Consider the following 21,178-nt stretch of genomic DNA (forward strand, 5'->3'; position numbering starts at 1 on the left):
TGTACAAATTAAATTAGAGTTTCTTTCTTGTTTCAATTTCTGTCTCTCACTTTGCACCAAACAGAATACTGAGATTTATTTCAATCTCTGTCTCTTAGTCTCTGTCTCTCAGTCTCAGTCTTTTTGTCTGTATCTCTCCACCAGCGACCTTTATCTCCACTCACTTTGCACCAAACAGAATACTGAGATTTATTTCAATCTCTGTCTCTTAGTCTCTGTCTCTCAGTCTCAATCTTTTTGTCTGTATCTCTCCACCAGCGACCTTTATCTCCACTTTTTAAAAATACTAAAGAGACTGAAATTTTGTATCTCGAGACTGAAATTTTCTTCTAATTAATAAGTTAATGGAATTAAATTGTTTCCTTTTGTTCAACTTAGATAGCTAATGAAACAATAATAATTTATGTGTTGATCAAGAAAAATAATTTTGTATTGCAAGGGTGCCAATCTTGTCCTAGTTTTTATTTATGAAAATGAATGTTCTCAGGTACAAATTTCATAAGACTATATCATGTGTAGTTTTTCGCCACATTAATTATTAAGAAATGCCACACATATATTTACCTTGGACACTAGTTGTGTTAGTTTTGTGCTCCGTAACAATTGTGTTTGACTCCCAATTCAAGTTGTCACTGAATGATGGAGATGGAAGCAATGAATGAGATACTATTTCTTGCTCCACATTTGTTTCCAATGAAGTCAAATTTTGATGCCTTTGCACAAATTGTGTAGGAGAATATCCAATACCCTCCAAGCTATGAACTTCTTCCAACAAGAACGGATCAGTGAATCTTATATCTTCCATGTTACTAAATTGCTTGAATACATGGAGTCCAATTTGCATCATGCTCTCATATATAGTTCCACCACCTACTCCATGCACTGCATGATCAGAAGACAACTCCACATGATTCCATTCATCTTTAGAAATCACATTGTTTACCTCATCTTTGAATTCAGTTTGTTTTGGACCCAGAGTTAGAATCAGTATGTGATCTTTTTGTAGAGAGAATAAGGAAAAAATATGCATTTCATGACCATTGATGGTCAACTTGGGTTCAAATGAAGTCTTTTTCAGTTCATTAATCACAAAGAGTGACATGGCTGGAAACTTGTTTCTAAACCAGAAAGAAATTGATGATCCGTGGCGAGAATAGTTGAACCACTCCTGAACTTTTGTTCCTGGCATTGGCAGCCATGATTCCTTGTCATTTGCATCCTCATGTAAATCCTGCTTGTCATAAGAATTCGGCAAGGTCAACAATTTTTTAACTTATTTGATAACTAAGTACATGACAGAAAAAGTGAGCTTCTAATGCCCTTAAATCAAGATAGTAAGACTCACACATGATGTTAATTACAAAATTAATAACTAAACTCACTTTCTCTCATTACTAAATTCCTTGATTTAGAGGATTCTTTTCCTAAAATGACATTATTACCTATATCACAAACCACCACCACCACCATTAACAACTCTCAACCTAATGAAAATGTCAATCAAAACAAAACAACACAAGAAATCATTTGTGATGGGGCAACAAATGTGTCCTTATATCAAGTCTAAATATTTTATAAAGTTTTTAGAATTTGGGGTTTAGAGTAACCTGGTTAGAAAACATGCTCCTAGAAGAGGAAGTCAACAAGGTAGAGCTTGGTGCATGCAAAACTTCTATGCTAGGTGGAATGCCCCTTATTTCCTCAAGATTCTCACAACCATCCAAAATGAGTTCCTTCAGAAAGTAACAATCTTTGGTGCATGATAGGAGAGTGAGGTCCAAACTTTTTAAGGATATGCATCTTCTTGCAGAGAATTTTTCAATGTTTGGTGGAATCCCTCCGACTTCTCGAAGATTCCCACAATAATCCAAAATAAGTACCTTCAAGAAGGTACATCCTTCAATGCATGCAGGAAGAATTGTGAAACTGTTGGATGATAGATTCAGCTCTTTCACATTGACTAACCAAGGAACACTCCTTTGAAGAAACTCATTTGATACATTGCAGTTTCTGAAATCAAAGTGTTGCTGATTGGAAAACACAACTGAGCTTATTTGCTCCTCAACTTTCTCTTGTGAATGTAACAGCAAACCATCACAGTTTCGAATTCTCAAGCACTTAAGCTCTTTCATCAGAAAAATGCTACTTGGCAACAGAACAATCTTAGAGTTCCACAATTCTAATCTTTCAAGCCTAGTAATATAACGAATTGAAGGTGGGAATTCTTTTATTGGAGTGTATTCTAACTCAAGTTGTGTTAAACTTTCCATCTTCCCTAATATTTCTGGAAAACTCTTAAGACTTGAACAAGACGAAAGGCGGAGTTTCTCGAGAGAAGGCAACATAAGGTCTGGAAAACTCCTAAGCTTGCAACAACCCTTTGCATCCAACATTCTAAGTTTATTTAGCAACCCAACTGATTTATGAACTTCAGTTAAGTTCTTACACCAACAAAAAGACAATTCTTCCAAATGTGGGGCAACAGATAAATCAGGTATTTGTTCTAGGTGCTGGCAATTGCTGAAATTCAAAACTCTCAAATTCATGAACTTCTGCCAAAGAAAAAGTAATATAAATCAAATAAATAAGCTTAAAATGGATAAATTAATGTTCATGATTATAAAAAAAATAGACTTTTTGTATTGTACTTGCCTTTTGCTTCTGAAAGAAACTAATGAGTGATGATATGGAACTATCTGGTAACCACAATATGGCTATTTCCTTTGGATAAAAATCAAATGGGAAAATTTGTGAAGGATATCCTCGCCATTTAAGCACTTTCAAACTATTTGGAAGATGTTTGGGACTGTCTGAAAAGTCACCTTTATTAATAACAATTGTTCTGAGATTATTCATCTTCATGAATGCTACACCATCCCAATTAAGTTTTTCATCAGCTTTGGGGAATGCTAGCTTTATCATTTCAATTTTATGGCTACCCTGCTAGCCCATAAAAGCACCAAACAACTTTAGATAGATAATGACCTTAACATATCATTTAAAGAATTAAAGGAAAAATAAGAGTTAATACTCAAAATGATTCTTCAAAGATCACACGTAAGTCAATTTAAGTCATACATAATCTTTCATGAACCAATTTGAGCATTGTAAAAGAGAATCCAACTTACCTTGTCTTGTTCCAAAACACGTTTTGCATCCTCAAAGTTCCAAATCCTGCTACGCCCTCGAGGCTCTTCCGATTCTTGTCGGACAATTTCTCTACCCATATCTTGAATCAAATCATGTAACATCACTTTATCATCTTCAATCTTCACCAAAGACTTATCAATCAAAACTCGCATGCTGTTCTTGGGGCAAAAGCCGTGATGAGCACGCAGTATCTCCTCAACATACTTGGATCTATATCCATTAAAGAAACAAGCAATGTCAAGAAAGATCTTCTTCTCTTCCTCCTCCAATCCATCAAAACTCACTTTAAGAATCTCTTGAATCTCTCTCTTAGGACTTCTTTTATACTGATCCAAAGCAGATTCCCACTCATCTTTACTCTTACCAAACAAATTAGCCCCTATTACTTCCAATGCAAGTGGCAAGCCAGAAGCAAAAGCAACCGTTCTGTTCAAAATGTATGAGTAACTTGGATCAACCTCTCTTGTTTTGAAAACATTCCATCTAAGTAAATCAAGAGCTTCTTTATCATTTAACTTCCCTACTTCATATGTTCTTACAATTCCATGACTCGTTAACAAGCCTTTGTTTCGAGTTGTTACAATGATTCTACTACCAGAACCAAACCAAACAGAGTCCCCTGCAACTGCTTTTAACTGCTCTAATCTATCGACATCATCAACAATCAACAGAACCTTCTTTCGATTGAGCCTACGCTCTATCACCTTCTTTCCTTCACTGACATCACCTAACTTAACATCTCTTTCATCACCAACTAACTTTGAAAGCAGCATTTGTTGGAGATATACTAAGCCATGTGTTATTGAATTTTCTCTCACATTACCAAGAAAACATACACCTTCAAATGAGTCAGCAATGGAATTGTAGACGGCGCGAGCAAGAGTTGTTTTACCTATTCCGCCAATGCCATGAATCCCTACCATGTGGACTCTGTCACTGGATTCAACATCCAAAAGTAAGTTCAGTTCTGGAATCTGAGATTCTAGTCCAACTACTTGATCTGAAACATATAAACAAGTGTGATGAATCCATTTGGAGACTATTTTCACAATCTTCTCAGTAAACTCGCATTCAGCTTCGGCCCTGTGCAGTCAACATGCTAAGGTTAACCAACACATGCATCACAATTCAAATCGTTTCATGTTATGCCATGGTTTGATAAATAGATTCTATGCATGTCTTTTGCTATTTAATCTTACTTTTAAGTAAGCTTTAATTTTAGTATCTTTTCATTTTTGGAATCTAAAATATTTTATTTTAGATTCTATTGTTAGTAAATACCAACATAATCGTTAAACTCCGATGTAATAAAATAAAAATTTACCAGAACGAAAGGCAAAAATAAGAAATATAAGAACAGTTTTGAACAAAGTTTTTTATTTTTTAATTATTCTGTTAGTCCTTATAATTTATTAAATTCACAATTAAATTTTTATACTTTTTTTCCTTTCAATTGAGCTTCTATACTCTTTTTAATTTTATAATTAAGTCCTTTTTGAGTCAAAAATATTAAAATTATCAGAATACTCTTCCCAACAAAAATATGATCAAAGACCTAATTGTGAGCAGGTGAAAACTCAGGTGTAGTCGACTTCACGTGAAGTTGATATTTGAGAGCTGTTAAATGATTTGACTGATTTGACTAAATTTTCATCTAACGGCTTTCAGGTATCAACTTCACGTAAAGTCGACTTCACATGAGTTTTTACCTTGTGAGTATCTTCAATCTACGAAGAAATATTTTCTTAACTCTAATATTTTTTAAAGACCTAATTACAAAATTAAAAGCAGTATAGAGATTCAATTAAAAAATATATATATGAATCTAATTATAAATTTGTTAAAACTATAAAAACTAACAAAATAATTAAACTTTTTTATATCATTAGGTAGAGTTGATTAGTTGGATGAAAAAAACGTTATACATTGAAATGTGGCACAATTCTGCTTTGTTTGGTCTAACACAGCCTTACTCATTTTAAATATTCATAAATGATGCATGTTTATTGATCGTTATAAAAGAGATGAACAAAATCTCAAGTATTGCATAGAAATAAAGCAAGGTACCCAAGTTTAAAATGAAATCCAGAAAGATTAGCAGCTTGCATAAAAGCCATCTTCCATTTCTCCAACCTCTCTTTATCTTCCTCGAGGTTCATCCTCTCCTCATGTTTCTCCATTGCTTCACCAAAACTCCCCCTCAGATTTCGCACATCGGAAGGATCCACGTCATAGAACACCGGCAAAACAATCTGCCCCTTAGTCTTGGCACACTCCATGATGTTAACCAGTTCGTCCAAGCAGAAACTTGAAGTTGCATAGTTTTCCGAGAACACCGGAATTGCAATCATGGAGTCTTCAACTGCAGTGAGAAGTGAGCGTGTGATATCCTCTCCTCGCTCGATCTCCACGTCATCAATGAAGGTGTGGAATCCCCTCCGGCAAAGAGCTTTGTAGAGATGGCCAATGAACCGTTGCCGAATATCTTTGCCTCTGAAACTCAAGAACACATCGTAAGTCCAATCAGCCATGAACGATGATAGTAATACCTCGCTGTTCTTTACAATCTATCTATCTAATGAGTCGATTTAATTAACTGTATTCTTTTTTACATATACATAGGTATAATTTTTCCTTTTAAAAAAAAAAGAATCTTGGTCAGATACCTAGGTATATGTTGAATATTTTTTGTGCGACGTATCGGGATCACTATTAACTATGCGCCTTAGTGTCAGCACGTTGTGCTGGAATTTGGCAGTTTCTATTCTGTTCATAAACAACAAGAAAGAATATAATATAGGAAACATTTCAAGTACACCAAGAGTACCGGTGCTCCAATTGTTTTAACCGTTGATCTGAATTATAAAAAATATATATAATATATATTAATTGAAATCAACGGTTAAAATACTTTCCAGTGCACTTGAAATGTTTCCTATAATATAATTTGGAAAAAGCAACCTAGCAATAGTAAGCTTCACTTTGATAAAAGAATCTATGATTCTATGATCAATATCATGATGAAATGTTGCATCATATTCTGCTCCTTCGCAGCAGGTTTTGGCATTACACTTGCACATAACAACAAAATTTTCACCGATGCAATGCAACATCCAGTAACAAAATGTACCACAAACTACTCTTGAATTCTTACACAGACATCTCAGTCCACAACAATGGTCTTAAATTTTTCTCCAAGATTTGACCATTCAGCTGAGATTTTTGCTTGAATAGCCTTTGCTAGACCCTGCTCGTGCCTCAAACGTGGCACTTTTTCACCCCTCCACTTGTCTAGTTGAGCTTTAAGTGTCTTCCCTTCTTCAAAGATATCTCTCTTCCTCTTCAGGGCCATATTCTTTTCTGATTCATAAGCAGATAAGTTGGCTTCAACAATTTTGATATGCTCTTCTTGTCCCATTTTACCTTTTTCAATCCAAGCTAACTTTTGGTGCAGCTCATTTTCCATGGCTACAGCTTCTTTGAACTGATTCTTGTTAGCTTCTAGACCTGCTTCCAATGCATCAGCTTTCTGCAGCTCGGATGTCGTGTACTCAAATTTCATGCTTGCTTCTACGAAATCCTTACTCCAATGGGTCAAGAACCATGAAGCTTCTGATATCAAAGTTAGCACTCGTCCTGATAGGCCATCATCTGCAGACAAATTGGAAAGGTACTCTAAGCTAGTTCTCACTGCACTGTACTGTTGTTGATGCAACAGAACCGAAGCATCGCCGGAGATGAAGTATTTTACTATTTTTATTGCTTCCCTGGTCTCTTCGCTTAGAGCATTAGCGGACAAATTATCTTGGGAACATGAAAGAACATGGCTCCTAACATCAAGAGAAGAATAAAATGCTTCCATTTCTGTATCATCTTGAATTAGAGGAACTTGATTTATGTAAGACTTGTCAAATGTTGTTGGCAATCCAGTGGAACAGGTTTTCACGTATATTTCTTGTCCACTAAGTTTTCCACTTTGAATCTCATCAAAAGGGGCTTGAGATGATTCTCCTGGAGCCTTTGCTAGACAATCCTGGGATACTAGGTAAAATCCAAAAGGCAGGAGACAAGACAAGGTTGACATTAATGATTGGCGGACTCAAATAAATGATGGCAACTATTAATAAATATTATAAAATAATTTTAAATACATAATTATAAATATGAATAAAAAAATATTTTGTGAAATAATAAAAGTTTAATCACATAAAAATATATATTGTAAATTTATTAAAATTTTAAGACTGGCAGTTATCTATATAATATCAAAGATTATCTTTACTAAAAATGTTATATATACATAAAAAAGTGATAGTTATCTATATTTTCCTTGACAAAATCAATTATGCATCTCATGATCTAGTGGTGATAAACGAGCAAAGTACACAGTAAAACTAAAAGTAATACTGAAAGCACATGAGAAAGAAATGTAATATTTACCTGGGAGTGGGACAAGAGTGGAGCATCTTAACTGCTCTGAAGCCATTGAGTTTGAGTAATTCTTTTTATTGTCGAATTCTGGAGGCGGAAGCAATGAAAGCAAAACTTTGCATTGTCCCATATACGGATCGACTAAAGCCAACATTTGTTTCTGCTGCATAAATTGTCTCTGAGAATGTTCCCTTTCCACCACTCTCTGCTCTTCTTTCAGTGGATCAGTGAATTGAATATCCTCCATGCTACTACTTCTTTCAAATAAATGGAATCCAGTTTGAATGACAGGCCCATGATTGACCTTAGAATATGTCAACTCCACATGATTCCATTCATTTTTTAGAAGTACACCAGTCATCTTATCTTTGTTTTTTATTAACTCTTTACTCACATTCAGAATTAATTTATTGTATTTTTCCAGCCAAAAACTGTAATGCACTTCGCGGTTGTTGATCTTCAATTCTGGGCAAAATAGTATATTGTCTCCACTTATGACAGAGAGAAACATGGCAGGGAACTTGTTACGAAACCAGAAGGAAATTGAAGATCCCCAGCAATAGTGGTTGAGCCACTCTAGAATCTTTGGCCTTTTCACTGGCAACCAAAACTCCTCTCCACCCTCCTCCTACAATATTGTTGGTGATAATTAATCCCATCAACACATTATTTTTGGTATTTAACCATAGCAATACATATATAAATAAGTGCAAATTGTGACACAAAATTATCAAATAAAGTATACAAGTAAATAGTAACCTGATTCAGCAATGTCATGCTTCTACATGAGAAAGTCAAAGTTGTGCAGCTTGGTACATCCAAAACTTCTACATTCTGTGGAATCCCTCTTATTTCCTGAAGATTCATGCAACCTGACAAAAAGAGTTCCTTTAAAAAGTGACATTCTTTGGTGCATGCAGGAAGAAGTGTGAGGTCCAAATCTTTCAAGGAAGTGCAATTTCTTGCAGAGAATGTTTCTATCTTTGGTGGAATCCCTCTAATTTCTTGAAGGCTGCTACAATGATTCAAAATAAGTTTCTCTAAAAAGGAACACCCCTTGATGGATGCAGGGAGAATTGTAAAATTATTGTATGAAATATCTAAAACTTTCACATTGACAAACCAAGGGATACTCATTTGAAGGAATTCATCTGATGCATTGCAGTAACTGAAGTTAAACTCTTGCTTGTTTAAGGACACCATCGAGCTCAGACGCTCTTCGCATTCATCCTGAACATTTACCAGCAACCCATCACACTTAATGCTCAAATGTGTAAGTTCTGCCAACACAAAAATGCTTCTTGGTAATTTAACAGTTGTGGAGTTCTGCAGTAGCAAACTCCGAATTCGAGTAAAATACCGAATTGAAAATGGAAACACTTTTATGGGAGTATTATGCAACACAAGCTCCATTAAGTTTCTCATCTCTCCTAGTACTTCTGGAAAACTCTCCAGACTTGAGCAATGTGAAAGATTGAGATATTCAAGAGAGATCAACTTGATGGGAGGAAAACTCCGGAGATTGATGCAACCTTCAGCATTCAGGATTCTGAGTTTATCCAGCAGCCCAACTGATTTGTCAATCTTAACTAAATATTTACACCGAACAAATGATAGTTCTTCTAAATTTGGGAGAGCAGACATATCAGGTATCTGTTCAAGCAATGGAGAGTCATCAAGATGCAAAACTCTCAACTTGACGAATTTCTGCATCATAATAATAAATAACAGAATCAAATGGATAATCTTAAAATGGATTTATGAATATTCAAGATCAGATACAATTAATTATTGTACTTGCCTCCAGCATCCTAAACAAATTGACAGGCAATAACCAATTATGGCTTAAATCCAACCATGAAAGTTTCTTTGGATAAAAATCAGAAGGCAAAAACTCTGAAGAATAACCCTTCCAAATCAATACTCTTAGGCTGTTTGGAAGGCTATTTGGAAGGTGTCTGGGACCATGGACGAAATGAGAATAACAAATAATCAGTGTTTTGAGGTTATCCATCTTCTTGAATGCCCCACCATCCCATTCTTCTAGCAAGCTTTTAATTTTAGGAAATTCTGCTTGTAAGATTTCAATTTGACCACTTCCCTACAATACAAACGAGTAAAGCATAAGTCAGCTACATAGAGTGAATAGTCATCTTCAAGATGCATAGTTATCTGTCAAGTGAATGAAAGATTTGAAAGAGAGGAATGAATGACTTGGAGTGAAAACAATCAAAAGAGACTAACTTTTAAAATGAAAATTCCAATCATGAATATCATCCTTGCTCACCTTATTTTCTACCAAAATATCCTGACTATCATCACAGTGCCACACCCTGCTACGCTTTCCAGGCTCTTTTGGTGATTCTTGTCGGACAATTTCTCTACCCAAGTCCTGTATCAAATCATGCAATGTTACTTGCTGACCAACAATCTTTGCTAGACATTTATCAACCAAAACCCTGATACCATTTCTTGGGCAAACACCATGATGAATGTGGAGTAATGTTTCAACATTTTTCAAGCTATATCCATTATAGAAACAAGCAATGTCAAGAAAAAAATCCTTCTCATCTTCTTCCAAATCATCAAAGCTTACTTTGAGTATTTGATAAATCTCTTTCTTAGGAATTCTTTTATACTGATCCAATGCAGATTCCCATGTCTCTTTACTTTTACTAAACAAGTGGGAACCTATCACCTCCAAAGCCAATGGAAGGCCACAAGCAAAGGCCACTATACGGTGTAAAATGCTTTCATAACTTGGATCAACTTTGTCAACTTTTAGAGCAATCCTTCTAAGCAAACAAATAGCTTCTGTATCACTCAACTTCCCCACTTCATATAGTCTTTGAACCCCATGACTTCTTAGTAAGCCTTTGTTTCGAGTTGTAATGATGATTCTACTGCCGGAGCCAAACCAGTTAATATCTCCTGCAGTGACCTTTAACTGGTTCAGTTTGTCAACATCATCAAGAATCAAAAGAACCTTTCTTTGGCACAGCCGACGTTTAAGCACAGAGACTAATTCATTGACATCTCCGAGCAGGAATTCTGTTTTATCACCTAATGTATTAAGCAGAATCCTTATGAGATGTCCATGGTCGTGTGTTGCTGAATTTTCCCTCACGTTACCAAGGAAACATGCATCCTCAAATGAGTCCTTAATTGAATTATAGACTGCACGAGCAAGAGTTGTTTTGCCTATCCCTCCAATTCCATAAATCCCGACCATGTGGACTGCATCATCAGATTCAATATCCAAAAGCGATTTTACTCTTAGAACCTGAGACTCTAGTCCAACTAGGTGATCTGCAACATGCAAATGAGTCTCACAAACCCATTTGGATACTGTATTAACAATCTTCCCAATAAATTCATGTTCAGTTTCACCCCTGCATCAATGATGGTAGCTAGCATGAAATATATACTCAATCTATTTCCTTGTATCCCCTATTCATAATTACAGTTACAATTTATTTATTCCTTCATTAAGGGAGGTCAAGTTTTTTTTTTTTTTTTGAAAGTTAGGAGGGAGACTCAAACCCGACACTTTTAGGTGAGGATGGGAGACTATGCCATTTGAACTATAGTTGGATGGCGTCGACGAATCTTTTACCTATTTTGATTCCAAGTTAGTGTATATGTATTTGATTTTTCTTTTCCAAAGATAGGGAGACTCGAACCCACAACCTCTTAGATGAGTATGGAAAGATTATGCCATTTGAGCTATAGCTTCTTGGCATATATGTATTTGATTATTATGATACTTAGTAAATAGAAGTTTGTTATAAATTATGTATTTTGAATTTGCTTGAGATATTCTAGCTAGAAAGTTGACCGTAGTAATGACATTAACATAGAAAGACTCAAATTTCAGCTAGTAGATTATTATTATTTATTAGTCTAAGGTGTAGCTCACATATTAAATTTGTTATATTGTATAAATACACATTGTATTATTCGGATTTGATTTTGAAATTAGTACTCTCATTTCAATTTATACATTTAATTATTTATCTATAAAAAAGTATAAAGGACTAACTATACTATCAATTAGCAAGTAATTAGTTGAATTATTAATTGTAGTAACAAGTTAGTTAGAGTAGCCTAATACTAATTGATTAGTTTGTTGCAATAAAACAGAATTTAGTTAGCCTCTAATTATTCTAACTTAGCTGGTTAGATGGACAATATATATAGCTAATTGTTATAACAGTGTTAATTGAGATTTATCATTTTGTACAATGAACAAACAAAAACTCTCTCATTTTTCTCTTTTTGTCTCTACTTTTACTCTATTCTCACACTTCCTCTTTGCACCTTCAACATTAACTTATATATATAATTATTATTGAATAGTATATTGATTAAATAAATTTAACAATATTTTATTTTAATTTTATATAAAAAAAGATTGTATATATTATAAATAGAAAAAAAATATTATTTAATATCTTTTAGAAGAGATGAATAATAATTTCTCTTAAAATTATTTGATATACATTGATACGTTAAACTATCGAAGGTAAGAGGATATTTAAGTTCCTGGGAACCAAGTAAAGTGTCAAAATAAAGATACTTGACTGATAGGTTGTGTTTGTTTTTAGGAATGAGATATTGAGACATGGACATAAAGACACAAAATTTGATAGATAAGATATGAATAAAGACATTGTATCTAGAGATACTTGTACTTGAATTTAATCTTTGAACCCAGCAAAATTTTTTTTTTTATTCTTTTTTTCTTTGGTGCTTTGCACCTTGAGCCTAGCCGTGACTTTAAATGTTTTGTCTCAAGTTTCACTTGACACAAAAACACCACAAGGGAACTCTCTTGAAGTTTTTATTTTTCTTTCACCTACTCCCAGACAGTGGTGGTGTTCAAAGCTTTTGGCATATTCTATTAAATGCATTTGATCTCGACCCTTACTGAATTAGTGTATTTTGTGTCCAGGAAAGACACATAAACACTAACAAAGAACATAATTTATTTTTTATTTTTTATTTTTTATTTTATTATTTTTATTGATTTTTTATAATTATATTTTTTTATTATTATATTTTTCTTCTCAAATTTTTTAAATGAAAAAATATCAAAATAAATTAAATTTTCATAATTTGTTCTAGTTTATCACCAAAAATACAATAACACAAAATTTTATATCTCTATTTTTTATATCTTATTCTGAGTATCTTGTTTTATCCAATTCTTAAAAACAAACGCAACCATATATACTTGTAAGTTGTATCAGATTAATTTTTTTTTATTTACCAATTTTGAGTAGATTATTTTTAAGAATATGTTTAATGGTGAGCGGATAGAGAGATAATTGAATTATTAAAAATATCCTTTTAATAATTAGATGTTTTATATTGAAAATGGAATAAAAAGAAGTACCTAAATGTGAAATGCTCGCCGGACAAGTTGGCTGCTTGCTCTAAAGCGCACTTCCAAGTTTCCAACCTCTCCATGTTTTTGAACCTCTCCTCGTGCTTGGCCAAGGCTTCTCCAAAGGTTCCTCTCTGGCGTCGCACATGAAAAGGATCAACCTCATAAAACACCGGCAAAACCTTGTGGCCCTTTTTCTTTGAACAGTTCATGATCATGACAAGTTCATCCAAACAGAACGATGAAGTTGCATAGTTGGAAGAGAAGACAGGGATGGCAATCCTTGACTGTTGAATCGCCTTGTCAAGTGAACGTGTGATGTCTTCGCCTCTGTTGAGCTCTTCGTCATCACGGAAGGTACGAATTCCCTTTCTATGAAGAGCTTCGTAGAGATGACAAATGAAATGTCGCCGAATATCTTTACCTCTGAAACTGAGGAACACGTCGTACCTCCAACTCCGATTATCCATAAATTAACGATCTCTGCACTTAAACTGAATTGGATTTATGGCTGACCTAGACTTGTGTCTAGAGAGCCACACCAAACTCGATTCTTAGTTGTTGAAGAAGAGTTCCTAAAGGTCTAGTGCAACGTGCTTTCCAAGAAAATCATCCTATATTGCCTTGTTCTTATGTGCCATTTATTTTAAAATAAAAAAGAACTTCAAACAACAAATAGGACTAAATCCCCATTTTGGTCCTCCAGATTCAGCCTGTGAACCAATTTTATCCCTGAGATTCTAATTGCACTGTTTATGTCCCCCAGATTCCGATTTGAGCATCATAATGGTCCTTCGAAGATTTTCCGGCGTGACTCAGCGACAGCGTTGCTTATGTGGCACAGCCACTGCCACGTTGGACGCCGTAGTGTACATATGACGTGGAATGTGTGATAAAATTCCCTAATGTAGTCCCCGTCCTCATTTTTAAACCCTAAAATTTCGTTGGCCTTCCCATTGAGGTTCTCTCCATCAACGTCTTCTTCTGCATCTCTTCTGTACACCGATAGCTGTCCACCATGAGAGGAAGTGGGAGCCATGTTGCAGGAAGTTCCAACCGGTCATCGTCGACGGAGAACTGGAGAAGAAGCACGACGCGAAGTAGGCATGGACGGGTTCCAGACTGGTGCGGCTGTGGTTGTCGCCCGGTGCTAAGGTGGTCTGGGACGGAGTCGCATCCTAACAAGCCCTTCTTTGGTTGCCCCAACTATAATGTGAGTAAAGTTTAATAATTTGTAGCAGATTGAAAATTTTTTTTCGGTTGATTATTTTGGTTGGTTGCAGACAAGTGGAAAAACATGGTGTGGGTTATTCGTCTGGGCTGATTCTGTGCAAGAGGAGTTGTCTGAAGGAGCTGTTGCAGGAGATGATGATGGTGACAGGAAGATGAACTTTGCATGGCGGATGGGCAAGATGGAGGCAGACATTAGGAATCTGAAATTCATAACTCATGTTCTTGGATTTGGGTTCTTAGTAATTGTTGTTTTTGTAGGATTGGTGCTATTAAAGGGTTGAGAACATGTCAATGTAATGCAGTTCCCAAATTAATGAATGAAACTGTTATGTGGTAACATAACAAGGTTTGTGTAAATCATCTTACTTTGATATAATATAATATCCTGTTGGATGAAGTAAAAGAACTTGTAAATAAGTAACAGCAAGATTGACCAAACCATGGACATTATTAATTGATCAATACCAAAATATGGCAAACCATTCATAGTTTTAACACATTACAACCATAAGTAATTGAACAAGTAGCATGACATACTTGATTAGTAATCAACAAAATGAACCATTATTTAGAGTGAGCGCAGTCACTGTATCTTTTAACAAAAAACTAACACTTGACAAGCAAAATGTCCTAATATGCTAATATGAAAGTTCACTTCTTTCGGGGGTGCTTAAATCCAGGAGTCGGCACAAACTTCAGAAAATTTGTGAATCGTGAAGCAGTGGCAGAACTCGCACCCTTCATTGGGTCCAGTGCTGTAGAAGGGGTTGTTGGAGGTTACCTTCTTCTAGTAGGCAGTTTGGCAGGTCTTGTGGCTGGTTCCCCGGTTACTTCAGTGAACTACACAAATTTCAAACCAGAAATAAATACCAAACATTGTCACTCAGTAAACCTTTTTCAGAGTTTTTACTCCATTAATTACAAAGGCTTATTATAGAATTAAAATTGTACCTTTTGAGAGTCTTCTGGTTCAGAACAAATTGGCTGTGACAGATCAATTTCTGATGCTTGACCAATAGGAGCAGAATTGATGGTAATATTAGCATTAGCTGTAGCTGTAGCAGTAGTAGTTGCATTTGGAGTAGCAGTTGCAGTGGCGCTGGCAGATGCAGAGGCAGTTGCAGTGTCAGTTGTGGTGGCCTGGGCAGTTGCAGTTGCTTGTGCACTAGCATTTTTAGGGGCTTTAGCAGCCTCTGCTGCCTTTGCAGCAGCTGCAGCATCAGCTGCAGCTTGAGCAGCATCAGCTGCTCTTTTCTTTTCACATCCTCTCTTGGTGTGACCCTTTTGCAAGCAGTACTTACATGTGAAAGGTCGAAGCTGTCTTTTCAAGGCTGTTACTGGCTTAGATTTCTTGCTAGAACTTGAGACTTCATCTGAGTCCTTCCTCCTCTTTGTTTGAAGATTCCCTGGCTTCCTCTTGATTGGTGGTGCCAATGGCTTGTTAAACTGACTTTGTTCCCAGAAGGCTTGGCCAGGTATAGGATTGATGTGGTACTTGTATGTTTCCTTGTAAGACTCCATGGTTATCAACTTATGGCAGAAATCCTCTGGGTGCTTGTTGACTCTGGCCAGTGCTGCACAAGCATGAACGCATGGAATCCCTACAAGCCCAGTTTACTTCCAGCTTAGGTTAAATAAAAAATTATTTATAACACTAGTATAAAATTAAATGAGCAAAGGTAAGTGGATGGGAGAGAATAACCTGTTAACATCCAGAACTGGCAGGTACATAATCTTTTCCCCAGGTCTACCACATGGTTTGTTGGACGCCCATGGACCTCAAACTTCTCATATCCAGTATCTCCAGACCATATAGCATGCCAATGTCTGGACTCTTTCCTCACCTTTTCTAACCTACTTTTGATTACGGGTGGTAACAGCCCCAGGTGATTGTCCAACTTAACCTTGTTCTTAGCCATAGTCCGCATGACAAACATTCTCACCTCTTCTAGAAGAGTAAGTATAGGCTTGCCCCTTGCTTCTTTGATCTTTGAATTGAAAACCTCACAGGCGTTGTTGCAAATCGAGTCCAATTTCGGGTTGTGCCTGAACTGTGACCTCGTCCATGCCTCCCTTGGCCACTTGTCAAGATACTTCCATGCGTCCTCGTTCAGCCGCTTTATCCTATCCATGTATTCCTGAAATTCAACAGTTAATAGTTGGGAAAGAAGTCCATGTTAGCTAACTCCAGTTTCAAAAAAAGTGGCTTTATGTACCTTAAACTCTTGAAATGTTGTAGCTCTAGCACACTCCCATAACAGTCCCCTAAGCTCCAGGTCCTTCCACTGCTTATTGAAATTTCGCCACAAGTGCCAGACACAAAATCGGTGTCCCACATTAGGCATCACAGCTTTCATAGCAGGCAGTAATCCCTGAAGATATCAAGCATTATGTTACCATAATAGTCCCTAACTTTGAAAATCGATCACCATAATAGTCCCTAACTTTGCATAACGATAACCATAATAGTCCCTAACTTTGCCAATCCTTCACCATAATAGTCCCTAACTTTGAAAATCGATCACCATAGTAGTACCTAACAGCACACCATCATGGTATAGTACGTAATCAAACAATTAGATCAGAGCAGTAATCACAGCATAGCAGCAGACACTAACAGCACACCACAGTATATACCACAAAGTATCAAACAATTATATCTTAGGTATCATCACAATATGGCAGTATACTAACAGCACACCACAGTATATACCACACAGTTTTACACATTTAAACTTATGTGAGAGTAAGGATTAAGGTTTCAGTAAGAAATTACCTTTTGCATATCAGAGATGAAGTTCCACCCATGGGTCTTGTAGTCTCCAAGATCCTCATGTAGCAACTCTAGAAACCACTTCCAATTCTCAAAGTTCTCCACTTCCAAAACTGCCCAGGCAATGACATAGACATGATGATTAGCATCTTGTCCAACAGCCGATAGAATTTGCCCCCCGAAAACAGTTTTTAGAAAAGCCCCATCAAGTCCAATTAACGGACGACAGCCAGCCTTGAAACCTGACTTGCAGCCACTCAAGCAGACATACATCCTCTCAAATATGACCTCACCACTAGGCTGTGGCTTTGTGCATATCTGAACAGTTGATCCTGGGTTTGTTTTCAATAGTGTTTCACCATAGTCCCTAAGCATAGCATATTGCTCCTTGGCATCCCCATAGACTATATTTCTAGCATCACACAGTGCCCGTGATATAGAGTTCCTATTGAGCGACAAGTCATATTTCGTCTTGAAATATGTTGTAGCCTCACAGTTCCTGAAATTGGGATATTTTCTTAGTTTTTTTACTAACTTACCTGCAACCCAATTTCTATTTGCTGCCCTGTTTTTATCCTCTCGTGGACAAGTGTGGTCATTGAAGAAAGTCTTAACTTGCCAGCAACTGTCTTCGTGGTCCCTTGATGCGTATACAACCCACTTGCAATCCTTCACTTTACATACTGCCCTCACCCTTTTACCATCGTTCTTCCTAAACCTCATCCGTCTCCCTTCTTGTATAGTGAACTCCCTCACTGCCTCCTTGAACTCCCACTTAGTATTGAACTTCATCTCGACTTCTAAATGTAGTTCCCCGAACCTAGCACCCTGTCTAAACACCGAAAATACCTCCTCTGAACTTTCTTCTCCAACCAGCTCATCCTCTGAATTAGGTGGTGTTTTCATCTCCAAAGAGTGCCACGAATTGCCACCATCCGATTCTGACCCCGGATTAAAAGCATCATGGTTATCCCCCTTTATACCTCCCCCCACAAATCCAATGTCCACATCTTCATCAGAAACGTCTTCCACAAATCCATCATCATCAACACAGACCTTGGCCTTCCCTTTTTCCTTTGCACTCTCAGCCTGGACCTTCTTCCTTGCATTGGGTTTCTTGACTTTCTTTTTCTGTGAAGGAACAGTATATCCAATGCCCGATTCATCTGAGCTATCATCCGGCTCTTGTGGCTTATAGGCCTCGTCCTCAGCACTCTCGTAGCTGTCATGAGAGTCTGAGTCAGAGGATAAAAGAACATGATCACTAGCATTTTTCTTTGCTTTTGAAATACCTTTCCCTACAGACCTTAGACAATATCTCCTAGTCCTAGTTACATTGTTCTGTCTGGGCATGGGTTTGGGTTTGGGAACTGTCTTAGGCTTACACTTTGACTTAGGCTTAGGCTGGGACTCCATGTTAGAATTCACATTGCTCTTCTTCAGTAACGCCTCTTTAGCTTGGGGCTTGTATGTTACCATGCTTAAACTCCTAGGAGGGTCCTTCTCGGTGGTAGGTTTGACAGGGGGGTCTTTCACCATCCTGGCATTTGACTTGGCTTGCTCTCCAAGATCCCTCACCTCGTCATCAACATGCACAACAACATCCTCTCCTTGTACTATTTCAGGTTCTGAAATGCCATGTTCAATGTAGACATCCACTACCCCATTGTTCTTTCCACCATGATTACACAGCTCTCTCAACTCATTATCACAGTCTAAACGCCTCAAACCTACTTCCAGGCTCATCCCAGGGACCTGCCACCAAACCTCCTTCATGGTCTCATAGCCTAGCTCTTTGAAGTAATTTCTCAGGTAGAATACATCTAACCTGTCCACATCCAGATCACCCAAACAATGCCTATTGTCAGGTGTGTATGTCCATCTCCCATCCTTCCCCCTCTCAAAATTTCCCCCATGATGAAACATTATGTCTAACAATTCGGCGTTCATCTGCAACAAAACAGAGGAAATGCTTAAAATTTACCACGCATGCAACACAAAAACAACAAATAACTTAGATATTACACACCACCAGAGATTAACCCCTGTTCTTTTCACAAGAAACAGAGCATGCATTACTGGTTTGAAGAAGGAAAACACTAAAACCCTAACAGGCAGTGGATTCTAACACAAACTACATGCATTATGTTCAAGTAACTTTAACAATCAGCCATATCAGGAATGAAACATGATCCAAAAAATTCAAAAAAATATAATAAAATTTGTACCTTGAAGCTAGCTTAAACGGTTCTTCAGTCGATGCTTCAATGGTGAACCACGAACCTTCCCCCAAGTTCAGTACAGCAATGTTAAGAAACCAGGCAGCAGTGCCCTTGCCTGTCGCTACTGCTTATGGAGGAGGAGACCAAGCGTTGAGAGAGGTGAGAAAATATGGAGGAGAAGACGTAACGAATACCAAACCCTTTGCCCAAGTTACTACTACTCTCACTGTGATCAAAACGGCGACGTGTGGGCTTTCATTCGTTTTGCCCCATGAAACGACGTCGTTCTGACTCTCCAACGTGGCAGTGGCTGTGCCACATAAGCAACGTCGTCGCTGAGTCACGCCGGAAAATCTTCGAAGGACCATTATGGTGCTCGAATCGGAATCTGGGGGACATAAACAGTGCAATTGGAATCTCAGGGACAAAATTGGTGCACGGGCTGAATCTGGAGGACCACTATGGGGATTTAGTCCAACAAATAGACTTCAAGATAAAAAAAATAAGTTTGGGTTTTTTACTATGGGAATTTTGACTAGCCAAAAATTTAAAATTCCTTTTATATTTGAGGAAAAAAGAAGTACCCTTAGAAAAATTTTGACTCACCAACCTCTTTCTTAATCTAAATGTTCATATCTCATGAGCCCTTTAATTTTTCCAATTGCCAATACATGCTTTACTTGGGAATCAAATTCTAAATGACTATACGCTAAACTCTGATTATGCGCTGGTTTTATTGTATATTTGATATTTCTTATGCAATAAAATATTTTCTTAAAAAAAAAACTAAAAATGGGAGGCATATTTATTCTAAAATGAAAAAGAAAAAAATTAAATTAAAGTAAATGACCTCAAATTTTATCGTCCTTCTACAATCACAAGAATTTTAGCGTGTGTTTAGATTGACTTTTATTAAATTGTAATTTGAATAAAAGCAATTTTATATAATTGATTTTGGATTCAACATGATTTATGTTTGGTAACTCTATACTAAAATTAATTTTGATAAAATAAATATTATTTAGATAATATTAATTAAAATAACTTTTAGATAGATAATCACAAAAAAGACATGACATTAAATTATAATATTATTTTTTTAAATATATATAATTTTTTATACTTTTTTCTAGTATGTTTTTTTATAATATTTTTTTAGTACTCTTTTTTTGTATGCTGTAATTTCTTACTACTATTATTATTTATGGTTAATTTTTTTTAATTTACTCTACCTAATAGGATCAATAAATCATATTATAAACAGATAATAATAAATATAATTCACAAGAATCACAATTATAAAAGTGTACAATATCAAACAAAAAAATAAATAAAGAAAAAAAAGACATAAAAAAATAAAAGTTTCATAAATAAAACAATAACAAGTACAAATGTTAGAGTTAGTAGAAGGAAATTAAAAAAATGCAAAAGCTAGTTAATACAACATAAAAATTAGGATTTGTTGCTTATTGTAAATGTGAGTTTAATACAAAATCACTTCTACATCAAAAAAAGAAAAAGTAGTCTAACAAAAAATTGAAGCGTTCAAAAATTCGACATTAAATCCCACGGTAATCTCAGCACCAATTTTTCTTGTTTTCTCCAATAATTACCGGCGAATTTATCGTCAAAATATCAAATTCGACGATAATCTTTTTATCTAATGAATTTATTACCAAATTTGTTGGTAAATTCATTAGTAAACCCGCCGCTCCAACATTAATTTATCCAAATAACAAGGCTGAAAAATTTATCCAAAATCAATAGTTTAGAGTTAAATATTAATTTTTTGTTGAGCTATATTTTTTTTATCGTACTTAAAATATAAATGAGATACGTATTAAAATTTTTGTAATCAGTTTTATTTAAAGTAAGTAAATGAAATATTTATATATCTATTTTATTTTTATAATAGATATTAGATAACTAAAAATATGGTATTTATAGATTATTTTAAATTATTTTAAAAAATAAAATTGA

The 21,178-nt window shown here is 35.9% G+C and overlaps 5 protein-coding genes across 5 annotated transcripts; 1 reads left to right on the top strand and 4 right to left on the bottom strand.

Moving 5' to 3' along the window:
- Positions 1 to 425: 425 nt before the first annotated feature.
- On the bottom strand, positions 426 to 5,802 carry LOC114925390 (disease resistance protein Roq1-like). The gene is made up of 5 exons (XM_029293023.2): positions 5,218 to 5,802; positions 3,129 to 4,233; positions 2,653 to 2,940; positions 1,608 to 2,552; positions 426 to 1,231 (listed from the first exon to the last, which is right to left on the bottom strand). Exons 1-5 carry the CDS (start codon positions 5,679 to 5,681, stop codon positions 539 to 541), a joined length of 3,495 nt encoding a protein of 1,164 aa, XP_029148856.2. The 5' UTR covers positions 5,682 to 5,802; the 3' UTR covers positions 426 to 538.
- A 329-nt stretch (positions 5,803 to 6,131) lies between these two features.
- On the bottom strand, positions 6,132 to 13,586 carry LOC112749323 (TMV resistance protein N-like). Its single transcript, XM_025797578.2, has 6 exons — positions 12,980 to 13,586; positions 9,869 to 10,973; positions 9,383 to 9,682; positions 8,341 to 9,288; positions 7,591 to 8,209; positions 6,132 to 7,191 (listed from the first exon to the last, which is right to left on the bottom strand). The coding sequence occupies exons 1-6, from the start codon at positions 13,438 to 13,440 to the stop codon at positions 6,314 to 6,316; spliced, it is 4,311 nt and encodes a 1,436-aa protein (XP_025653363.1). The 5' UTR covers positions 13,441 to 13,586; the 3' UTR covers positions 6,132 to 6,313.
- Positions 12,997 to 14,560, top strand: LOC140179563 (uncharacterized). The gene is made up of 3 exons (XM_072218437.1): positions 12,997 to 13,327; positions 13,737 to 14,183; positions 14,254 to 14,560. Exons 2-3 carry the CDS (start codon positions 13,989 to 13,991, stop codon positions 14,482 to 14,484), a joined length of 426 nt encoding a protein of 141 aa, XP_072074538.1. The 5' UTR covers positions 12,997 to 13,327; positions 13,737 to 13,988; the 3' UTR covers positions 14,485 to 14,560.
- A 2,068-nt stretch (positions 14,561 to 16,628) lies between these two features.
- On the bottom strand, positions 16,629 to 17,761 carry LOC140172956 (uncharacterized). The gene is made up of 2 exons (XM_072218438.1): positions 16,980 to 17,761; positions 16,629 to 16,739 (listed from the first exon to the last, which is right to left on the bottom strand). Exons 1-2 carry the CDS (start codon positions 17,697 to 17,699, stop codon positions 16,725 to 16,727), a joined length of 735 nt encoding a protein of 244 aa, XP_072074539.1. The 5' UTR covers positions 17,700 to 17,761; the 3' UTR covers positions 16,629 to 16,724.
- A 3-nt stretch (positions 17,762 to 17,764) lies between these two features.
- LOC112749324 (uncharacterized) lies at positions 17,765 to 19,444 on the bottom strand. The gene is made up of 3 exons (XM_072218327.1): positions 19,205 to 19,444; positions 17,826 to 18,926; positions 17,765 to 17,776 (listed from the first exon to the last, which is right to left on the bottom strand). The coding sequence occupies exons 2-3, from the start codon at positions 18,924 to 18,926 to the stop codon at positions 17,765 to 17,767; spliced, it is 1,113 nt and encodes a 370-aa protein (XP_072074428.1). The 5' UTR covers positions 19,205 to 19,444.
- Positions 19,445 to 21,178: the final 1,734 nt, after the last annotated feature.

Source organism: Arachis hypogaea, chromosome 15 (assembly GCF_003086295.3).
Source record: "Arachis hypogaea cultivar Tifrunner chromosome 15, arahy.Tifrunner.gnm2.J5K5, whole genome shotgun sequence".
In the NCBI taxonomy this organism is placed as follows: domain Eukaryota; kingdom Viridiplantae; phylum Streptophyta; class Magnoliopsida; order Fabales; family Fabaceae; genus Arachis; species Arachis hypogaea.